This window comes from Aptenodytes patagonicus, chromosome 6 (genome assembly GCF_965638725.1).
Source record: "Aptenodytes patagonicus chromosome 6, bAptPat1.pri.cur, whole genome shotgun sequence".
Taxonomy (NCBI): domain Eukaryota; kingdom Metazoa; phylum Chordata; class Aves; order Sphenisciformes; family Spheniscidae; genus Aptenodytes; species Aptenodytes patagonicus.
In genome coordinates this window covers 30,395,238-30,405,970 of record NC_134954.1, presented here as the reverse complement: position 1 = coordinate 30,405,970, position 10,733 = coordinate 30,395,238, and the positions used below count along the sequence as shown (strand labels likewise).

The 10,733-nt window shown below is 49.1% G+C and overlaps 1 protein-coding gene across 1 annotated transcript; it reads right to left on the bottom strand.

Moving 5' to 3' along the window:
- Nucleotides 1–837: 837 nt before the first annotated feature.
- On the bottom strand, nucleotides 838–10,710 carry DTYMK (deoxythymidylate kinase). Its single transcript, XM_076340705.1, has 5 exons — nucleotides 10,581–10,710; nucleotides 9,930–10,038; nucleotides 9,254–9,344; nucleotides 6,889–7,086; nucleotides 838–1,420 (listed from the first exon to the last, which is right to left on the bottom strand). Exons 1-5 carry the CDS (start codon nucleotides 10,708–10,710, stop codon nucleotides 1,310–1,312), a joined length of 639 nt encoding a protein of 212 aa, XP_076196820.1. The 3' UTR covers nucleotides 838–1,309.
- Between the last annotated feature and the right edge of the window lie 23 nt (nucleotides 10,711–10,733).

The following is a 10,733-nucleotide window of genomic DNA, read 5'->3' as shown; positions in this document are numbered from 1 at the left end:
AGGTATTTCTGGCTTTTTAGTCAGGAGCCTAAAGCTAATATGAATAAAATTACTTCTCTGTGTGTTGTCTTCTTCCAGTGTTGCTGGAAGGGCCTGATTCAGTGTTACAGGTGCTCACCTCCTTCCCGAGTGTTTCTGCTACCAGCTGTAGAATTTCAGCTAATTTCAGCTGATGCTTGCATTAGCAATTTTGTTTTAAACATTTACCACCTTCTCCCTGCTAGTGGTCAGTTCAATCGGCCTCTCTCTCTCTGAGTTAGAGCAGGATTTAGTCTCTGTATCGGCCAGTTTGGAGATCAGTCCAGTCCACACTGCTAGAAGGTGAGTTAACTGTCCAGCAGATAGACGTTAACTCTTCTGGTCATCCCCGTATCTCAGTGCACCTTGCAAATGATTGGATTTAACATGCCATTTTTTTGTAGTTTGCTGGTCATTACTGATGACTTAGATGAATTCATAGCTGATCTGGTTTGGCAGCCTGTGCTGGGCTGTTTAAATTGCACTGGGGCCTGTGTAGGAGTCACAGGTGACTACTCCTCTGATCTTAGCCACAGGACTAACTTGACCAGTCTAAAATAATTTATGTGCCACTCGCCCTTCAAACTGGCCTTGCTATGAGCTAATACATTTATTTCAGACTCTTACCTGCTCATAGCAGTTCAGTTTCTGTGTCGTTCTCACTGAACAGCTGGGGAGCAGACTTGAATTCATCTCTCCATTTCACAGCTCTAGCAAACCGCTCTCTGGATTTAGTGCCTGAACCGCAGTACCTTCACCTCCTATATATCCTTCTAGAAGATAAATGATCATACTGAAAAAAAAAATATGCCCTGTGCAAAATGTTTAAAAGAATAATTTATTAGAAAGTCCTCTACAAACTGGTTTCAGCACAGGGGATGCATTTACTAGAGGCAGAAGAATCAGAAACATGGCAGTTCCCCGAAACTGGGAAGGCTGTTGCCTGCCTGTTGCTGCTGTCCGTGTCCAGGGACAGCCCTGGGCTCCATACCCACATCTGCACTACAGGACTGGGGCTAGAACAAGAGCTCCTACTTGAGGTAAGGAGGCTTTTATAAGGAATTTGTTACATGTTCATCGCATGTTCATTTATAAAATACAGATGGGACTATGCAGGATGGTGGGGAGGAGCAGATAAAATCACAAGGACATCAGCACCATGCTGGACCCAAAAGAATACATGGGATCTAAGCTGTAGTTACTGGAGGGTGATGTAGGGGAGTTATCCAAGCGAGGAAGATCCAAAAGGTGAGTTTTCCCTTAGGTCTAAAAGAATAACCTGTATAAAGTTTTATTTCCAGAGTTCTCCCAAAGGTTTATTCTGAACCTCCTGCATGGTTTCCTCTGCAACGGACTTGATTTCTCTGTGCAAGTCTTCTACGCTCTTTGAAGCATCCATTGTCTGTTTCCAAGACAAAAAATACAGAAATGTGTTCCTCAATTACCAATACCAAATGAGAAAAACTCACCTCACTGTTATATTTGCTCCCCCTGTTACTCAATATTGTTACTATTCATGAGCAGTGAAAGGAGCAAATTACACCTCCTGTGCACTATTTCTGGAGTGGAATTGGAAAAATATTTCATTTAGGAATAGACATTTAAGAAGTAGATGTGGAGCTGGATGAAGGGAAACAGAAGAAGCTGCTGCTGCTGCTGCATGTTGTTTGCTGACAGTCTTTAGGGCATATGACCTAAAGGCAGTGATCAAAAGGGACTTCACGGCACTGGGGCGATTGGTTGAAGGAGCAGGAGCACAGGTAGTGTTTTCCTCAATCCCTACAGTGGCAGGGAAGAATACTGAAAGGAACAGGAAAACACACCTGATCAACCCGTGGCTCAGGGGCTGGTGCCATCAGCGGAATTTTGGCTTTTTTGATCATGGGGAGGTTTACACAGCACCGGGCCTGCTGGCGACAGATGGAGTTCAGCTGTCTCACAGGGGAAAAAGGATTCTCACTCATGAATTGGCAGGGCGCATCAAGAGGGCTTTAAACTAGGTTCAAAGGGGGAAGGGGATAAAACCAGGCTCACTAGAGATGAGCCTAGGGGTGGCATGCCAATGCTGGGGGCGAAATCAATAGCCCAGCTCAAGCGCATCTACACCAATGCACGCAGCATGGGCGGCAAACAGGAGGAGCTGGAAGCCATTGTGCAGCGGGATAGATAGGACTTAGTCGCCATCACAGAAACACAGTGGGGTGACTCTCACGATTGGAGTGCTGCAACGGATGGCTATAAACTCTTCAGAAGGGACAGGCGAGGAAGGAGAGGCGGTGGGGTGGCCCTGTATGTTAGGGAGTGTTTCAATTGTCTAGAGCTCAACGATTGTGAGGATGATAAGGTTGAGTGTTTATGGGTAAGGATGAGGGGGAAGGTCAACAAGGCAGATATCCTGCTGGGAGTCTGTTATAGACCACCCAGCCAGGATGAAGGGGCGGATGAAGCATTCTACAAGCGGCTGGCAGAAGTCTCTCAATCGCTAGCCCTTGTTCTTGTGGGGGACTTCGACTTCCTGGACGTCTGCTGGAAATACAACATGGCAGAGAGGAAACAGTCTAGGAGGTTCCTGGAGTGTGTGGAAGACAACTTCCTGACACAGCTGGTAAGTGAGCCTACCAGGGGAGGTGCCTCACTCGACCTGCTGTTTACAAACAGAAGGACTGGTGGGAGATGTGGTGGTCGGGGGCCGTCTTGGGCTTAGCGACCATGAAACAGTAGAATTCTCCATTCTTGGTGAAGTAAGGAGGGGGGCCAGCAAAACCGCAACCATGGACTTCCGGAGGGTGGACTTTGGCCTGTTCAGGACACTGGTTGAGAGTGTCCCTTGGGAGACAGTCCTGAAGGGCAAAGGGGTCCAGGAAGGCTGGACGTTCTTCAAGAAGGAAGTCTTAAAGGTGCAGGAGCAGGCTGTCCCCACGTGCCGTAAGAAGAACGGGTGGGGAAGACGACCGGCCTGGCTGAACGGGGAGCTCTTGCTGGGACTCAGGAAAAAAAGGAGAGTTTACCACTTGTGGAAGAAGGGGCAGGCGACTCAAGAAGAGTACGGGGATCTCGTTAGGTCATGCAGAGAGGAAATGAGAAAGGCAAAAGCCCAGCTAGAACATAATCTGGCCGCTGTCATTAAAGACAACAAAAATGTTTTTACAAATATATTAATGGCAAAAAGAGAGCCAAGGAGAATCTCCATCCTTTATTGGATGTGGGGGGGAACGTTGTCACTGAGGATAAGGAAAAGGCTGAGGTACTTAATGCCTTCTTTGCCTCAGTCTTTAATAGTCAGACCAGTTATTCTCAGGGTACTCAGCTCCCTGAGCTGGAAGACAGGGACGGCGAGCAGGATGAACCCCCCATAATCCAAGAGGAAGCAGTTAACAACCTGCTACGCCACCTGGATGCTCACAAGTCTATGGGGCCGGATGGGATCCACCCAAGAGTGCTGAGGGAGCTGGCGGAGGAGCTTGCCAAGCCACTCTCCATCATTTATCAGCAGTCCTGGTTAACGGGGGAGTTCCCGGACAACTGGAGGCTTGCCAATGTGACGCCCATCTACAAGAATCCAGGGAACTACAGGCCTGTCAGCCTGACCTGGGTGCCAGGGAAGATTATGGAGCAGTTCATCTTGAGGGCGCTCACAAGGCATGTGTGGGACAACCAGGGAATCAGGCCCAGCCAGCACGGGTTCATGAGAGGCAGGTCCTGCTTGACCAACCTGATCTCCTTCTATGACCAGGTGACCCGCCTAGTGGATGAGGGAAAGGCTGTGGATGTGGTCTACCTGGACTTCAGTAAGGCCTCTGATGCTGTCTCCCACAGCATTCTCCTAGAGAAGCTGGCGGCTCACGGCTTAGACAGGTGTTCTCTGCACTGGGTAAAAAACTGGCTGGACGGCCGGGCCCAGAGAGTTGTGGTGAATGGAGTTAAATCCAGTTGGCGGCCGGTCACGAGCAGTGTTCCCCAGGGCTCAGTTTTGGCGCTGGTCTTGTTCAATATCAATGATCTGGATGAGGGGATTGGGTGCACCCTCAGTAAGTTTGCAGACGACACCAAGTTGGGCAGGAGTGTTGATCTGCTCGAGGGTAGGAAGGCTCTGCAGAGGGACCTGGACAGGCTGGATCAATGGGCCGAGGCCAACTGTATGAGATTCAACAAGGCCAAGTGCCGGGTCCTGCACTTCGGCCACAACAACCCCATGCAGCACTACAGGCTTGGGGAAGAGTGGCTGGAAAGCTGCCTGTCGGAAAAGGACCTGGGGGTGTTGGTCGACAGCTGGCTGAACATGAGCCGGCAGTGTGCCCAGGCGGCCAAGAAGGCCAATGGCATCCTGGCCTGTATCAGCAATAGTGTGGCCAGCAGGAGTAGGGAAGTGATCGTGCCCCTGTACTCGGCACTGGTGAGGCCGCACCTCGAATACTGTGTTCAGTTTTGGGCCCCTCACTACAAGAAGGACGTTGAGGTGCTGGAGCGTGTCCAGAGAAGGGCAACGAAGCTGGTGAAGGGTCTGGAGAACAAGTCCTGTGTGGAGCAGCTGAGGGAACTGAGACTGTTTAGTCTGGAGAATAAGAGGCTCAGGGGAGACCTTATTGCTCTCTACAACTACCTGAAGGGAGGTACTAGTGAGGTGGGTGTCGGTCTCTTTTCCCAAGTAACTAGCGATAGGATGAGAGGAAATGGCCTCAAGTTGCACCAGGGGAGGTTTAGATTGGACATGAGGAAAAATTTCTTCACCGAAAGGGTTGTCAAGCACTGGAACAGGCTGCCCAGGGAAGTGGTTGAGTCCCCATCCCTGGAAGTATTTAAAAGACGTACAGATGAGGCACTTAGGGACATGGTTTAGTGGGCGTGGTGGTGTTGGGTTGACAGTTGGACTCGATGATCTTAGAGGTCTTTTCCAACCTTAATGATTCTATGATTCTATTAAATGTTCTTCATCCTGTACTGTAGTCCCCCAGAAACATCAGTGTATTGATCCTTCAGTGGTTCTTCAAAATAAACTCCACCCATGATAGTAGGAACCTCTAAAAATCGATCATGTGATGTTCCAGTTTCAGCTTTGTTGCGGTTTTCTTTAAATACTGCAAGCTGAGGTCAGTAAAGGTGGTAGAGATATACAATGCTGGTGTTCCTCAGCTTGACGTTTCAAAAATAGCAGCATCGCTCCTGTGTAGTTGAGGGAGTGACCAAAGTGAAGAAAGGATTTGGTGAAAAGATGTAGAGGTGCAGATTTATCACAGTGACCTATGCAACACTGGCCCACACACCATTGCTGAGAAAGATCAGGCTGTGAGGATATGCAATAAAGAGACTTCATGATTAAATGTTAGCCTCTTCATTACAGCACAGCCAGCACCCCACCTTTGTGCTCACACAATATCCTCAAGCAGCCTGCTGATCTCAATTTATTTGTGTAACCAATGGTATCGAGCTGCATTTCCTGCCTTGGACTAAATAGTTCTTTGGCAATGTTTGATGTCTGTTATTCTAGCCGATACTGAAGGGCAAAGAGACAGGAATGCTAACTATACCTTTAATGTGTACTGAAACTGGATTTCCGTGCTCATTTCAGGGACACCTGTCATCTCTTCATCATCTATTTTGATATATAGCTGTTTGATAGTTGTGCACTTTGGAGTATTTTAAACAGACATATTGCTGATACTTTAAGTGAAAACCCCTTTCAAGCAAGGGATAGAAGACAAATAACAGAAAACAAGTAATAGAAATGTGTTCCACTGCTGGAATCTCTGGAAAAAAATCAGGGTTTACAGACTACACACAAATTCCATATTGTCTTTCATGACAGCATACTTATTTTTGTTAAATGAATGCTTTTGGGGTTTTGTGCTATGGTACATGTTTTCTGTCAGCCTATTTTTCCAGTCATTATGATGTAGGAAAGGCAATTTCCTAGCATAACTTTTACTGGAATAAAAGTCCTAATTTGGTGACTGTTGTACATTTAGGTCCTTTAGGTTCTGACAGTACACAAAAAAACTTTTACAGAATCATGTTTACCTGAAACAGGCTGTGAAGAATTTTGTTTACCTTACGCAGTCTGATCATTTGGCAAATCTGTGTACGTCTCCAGCTTCTGGAGATTTACCCATAATCTGTGTCCTCCTATGTCTGTGTGAAAGCTACAGAATAAATAGAAGATGCTGCCTATATCTCATGATTGAGCACTGACATGGTGATGGAGATGATAAACAGGATGCCTGCACTAGAAAACCTCAGCCTAGGTGATCTACACAGGATAAATGGGGAATGCTTCCTCTTCTGGGATAAAGCTGCTGACTCTGCAGCCCTCTGCAAACAGCTCCAAGGGATGAACAAGAGGGAAAAGTGATGCAGCAGAGTAGAACAAAAAAGATCATGTATTTGGAGAGAATTCTGGTAGCAGTAAGATAGCAAAAGCTGATGGAAACTGGCCATGTGAGAAGGAAGGTGATCATCAGTAAGGGAGACACAAGCTGCAGGAGGGGCCCCAAAAAACCTCCAAGGATTCCAGAATCCTTGGCAGATGCTGCAGGATGCCAAGGAAACAGGCAGAAGAGCATGGGTGTGTCCCACTGCTTCTTACCCAGGTTTGTCAGTTTGTCTTTAAGAAAGAGAATGCCAGAAAACTCTTCTGCAAAACCAACCAACCAACCAAAAATCTTACCCCCACCCTAATGGGGCCCCATAGGGTGTCCTGGAACGGGGAGGTGTCCTCTCTTCTACAGGCCATGCTGCCCTTAGCTCGTCCCCAACGTGTCCCCCTGAGCAGGAGCAGGAAGGGGGAGCAGAGGGATGCGATGGGCACAATGTGGGAGCTCTCATGAGAGACCCCCACCCTGGTCTGTGACAGACCCGTTAGGGTTATTTCCTCACCTTCCAGTTTAATGTCTTGTCCTTCATCAGATGATAGAAGGACTGTAGAACTTTCTCTTGGAAGGAGCTGTTCTCATAACGTTCATTTCCAAAGTTCCCTCGTTCTGCTGCTTCCTCCGGACTTAACTGGAGAAACAGAATCAGATCTGGCTTTGGGAGTCCAACGTCAGGCTGTTTGCACCAGTCCAGGCGGAAGTTCTGTCCCAAACAAAGACAACCGAGTTTGAGGTGAAAGAAAGTAATGCGAAGAAGGGAAAGAAGTCAGTTAGCTGGAGAGAGAAGTGGGGAAGGAACAGCCAGAGAAGAGATGCAGCCCAAAACACTAAGCACAGGCCTACAAACTGAAAAGGAGATATCCCAGCTTATCATGTGAGAATTCAGTCCTGGTAGTTGTGGGGGGCCAGATTTTGCTAGGTGCTGTGCACCTCGTGCTCACTGAAGTCAAAGAGAGCTAAAGATTTTAACATCTCTTCTGCAGAGCCCATCAGAGCTAAATACCGAGTCATGTTCTGAGTCTCCATACAGCTGTTATCAGTCCAAAACTGTGATCAGTCCAAAAGAAAGCTGCTCCCAAATACAAACACCATGCAGCTTTAGTGTGGATCTTTCTGGGCCCATGGAGACTCCTTTTCAAATACCTACCCTTTGCTTTCTCAGCCTACCCAGGAATTTCAGTCCAGACACAAGAGACAAAGCTTTCCAACTTTTGAATCTTACTGACTTCCATCAGGGCATGTGAATCCACAATATTGTGGAGAGACCACTGAAGCTTGTCCACTTACTGCTCATCCACAGGGGCACCAGTGATACTATCACGGTGATCTTAAATGTATCAAGAGTGACTGGAGGTGAGGGTGCAGGACACAGGGGGCCAGGATCTCCTCAGTCCTTCCAGGAAGGGGGGAAAGACTTGGGCAGGAATGAACGTAGGTCAATTCTCAGCTGCACAGCTGGTGTTGCAGGCAGGCTTCAGCTTCTACAACCACAGGACACTCTTTGAGGATCGAAGGCTACTGAGCAGGAATGGGATACATCTGTCGAAGTGGGACAGGAGTATCTATGGAAACAGACTTGCTAAGCCAGTGAAGAGCGCGTTAAACTAGGTGTGTCAGGGCAAGGTTTGCAATCTGTAGAGAACTGAAGATGGGAGGCCAGGAGGAAACATCTGGGGGATGATACAATAATGGAGGCTCACCTGAAAGCAGCACAACTGAGGCAGAGTAACACAGGTGATGTTGGGGTGGGGCCTGCTACCGACTGCCTGGCTGAAGAGAGGGTGTTGAGGAACCTTTTTTAGACAGCTGGAAGAAGGATCACAATTGCAGGTCCTCATACTCATGGAGGATCTCAACCACCTGCCTATCTGCTGGGCACAAGCAATCCAGGTTTCTGGAGCATGCTGAAGAAATTCTTGATGCGGTGATCGATAAGCCAGCAAGGGGAGGTGCCCTGCTGAATTTGTTACTCACAAGCAAGAAAGAATTGCTTGAAGATGTGAAGGTCAAGGGCAGCCTTAGCTGCAGTGAACATGAGACTCTGGTTTAAAATTGAGAGGAGTCAACAAGACAAACAGAATCGCCAGTGTGGACTTCAGGAGAGCAGGTTTCTGTTTATTAGGGACCTCTTAGCAGGATGCCCTGGGAAACTCGCATAGAGGCAAAGAGGCCCAGGAGAGCTGGTTGATCTTCCAGGACAGCCTCCTCAGAGCACAAGACTCAGGAGGAGGCCGACAGAGGGAGGCTGACAGAGCTGACTTGTCTTGAAAGCAGAGACAGGCCAAAAGGCACAAGTGGGGACGTGCAAAGTTCAGGCTAAATGAAGAAAATAGTTTTTACCATGAGGGTGGGCAAACACTGAAAAAAGAGCCCAGAAAAGTTGTGGATCTACATCCCTGGAGATACTCAAACCTTGGCTGAATGTGGCCCTGAGCAGCCTGCCTGACGTTAGACCTACTTTTGAGCAGGAGGTTGGTCTTCATGACTTCCACAGGTCCCTTCCAACGTATGTGGTTGTTATTCTTTGCAAATTTATGGGCCAGCAGCCAGAGCAAGTGTGGAGAATCTCAAGTAAACTCGCATAATCATTCTCCAGAATCAAATGGGCCAGCTTCCCCACAGCCAGGATTCTGTTCAGATTTACAAAAAGTAACCAAATGAGTTTCTCTGCTCTTTCTGGGGAAGGGGTAGACCCAAGCAAACAGACCATGTCAATACCTGAGCTGAAACTTCCATCCCTCAATTTCAATCCACATTTCCCCAGTCCTCTGGGGCCTTGGCCATGCACACCAACATCTGTATCAGGCCTCTAACTGGAGCTGCTTCCCCAAATACAGAGAGAGGCAGGGGCTGCTGTAGGTCTCACTCACCTCTTTGGCACTTGTGAAGGCCGCTCCAGAAAAGGCATATCTGTCAACCACAAGTGTGATCCCTTGATGTAGTTTCTCTTTCATCAACGGTCTGAAAACCACGTGGAAGAAAAAAAAAAATAGTTACACTTCTTTATAGCAGAATCAGCAAAGCTTTTTTTTTTAAATGAAAACATTTTGCAATATAGATTTCCAGGTAAAAACAACAGCTGACACCGATTTCCCTAGCTCCACACGCGAAGACTCAGGGGCTAAAAGCAAGGACAGCCACTTACAGCTGAATGCAGCCTTAAGCTAGAGGGGAAGTTTGGACACAATTCCTTAACCACTCTGTCACTCACATGGACTTCCTTGCAAAGCAACATCTCTTCATTCAGGAAAGAAAGTAAATTCACAGTCTAGGCTGGTACAGTCTCAGCTCCCCAGTTCTTGAATCCAGTACGGCACAGGGATTGGAAATACTACACACCTAATGATTTCAAAAAACCAAACTGTGGGATTTGATCTAAGACTAAATCCAAAGCTGTAGGAGTCCTTGAGACATTGCTTCCAGCCATGTTTCCCTTGCTAAACAGGATCACACTCTTGTACCTACTGTACCCACTGCAAGCTAAAACCCCAGGAGGATTCAGTGCCACGCATTTTTCTTTTACAACTTAACAAACATTATCTTTACACGTGTTCCCAGCGGTTAGCGGAGAAGAGCAGGTGAACAGTGTGGTCCTCCAGGTTCTTCTCCTTCATCAGGTAGGAGCTGATCAGCTGCCCGATCTCCGTTGTTCTATCTGTAGGAAAGAGGGGAAGAAGGAGTGAATGCTGCCCCACGCTGCTCTTGCCGAAGGGGTGTCCATCTGTCCTGGGGGGCATGTCAGTCTGGGTCTGTCTGTCAGTCTGTCTGTCACGGGTGGGAGGTTGGTCTGTCCAGGGGTGGGAGGAGATCAGTCTGTCCAGGGATGGGGGTCTATCTGCCTGTCACGGGCGGGAGGAGGTCGGTCTGTCCAGTGCCGGGGTTTATCTGTCTGTCGCAGGTGGGAGGAGGTCGGTCTGTCCGGGGTAGGGGTATGTCTGTTTGTCACGGGCGAGAGGAGGTCGGTCCACCCAGGGAAGGGGGTCCACCCGCCTGTCACGGGTTGGGAGGAGGTCGGTCTGTCCGAGGCTGGGGGTCAATCTGTCACGGGCGGGAGGAGGTCAGAGGCCGGATGTGCCACCAGAGCCCTCGGATGGCGCCCCCGCACCCCCCCGGGGGCCACACCGGGCGCCGCGGCCCGGCCTAGCGGGACTCCCTCGCCTCCCCCCCGTTCCCTCCGGGCGTCAGCAGGCCCCGTACCCGGGAAGCGGAGGAGGTCGGCGCGGTGGCCGGCGGCCCGCAGCGCCTCCACCAGCCGGCGGCCCTGCGTGCTCTTCCCGGCGCGGTCCACCCCTTCCAGCACGATCAGCGCACCGCGCCGGCCAGCCATAACGCGCGCGCGTTCCGCCCGCC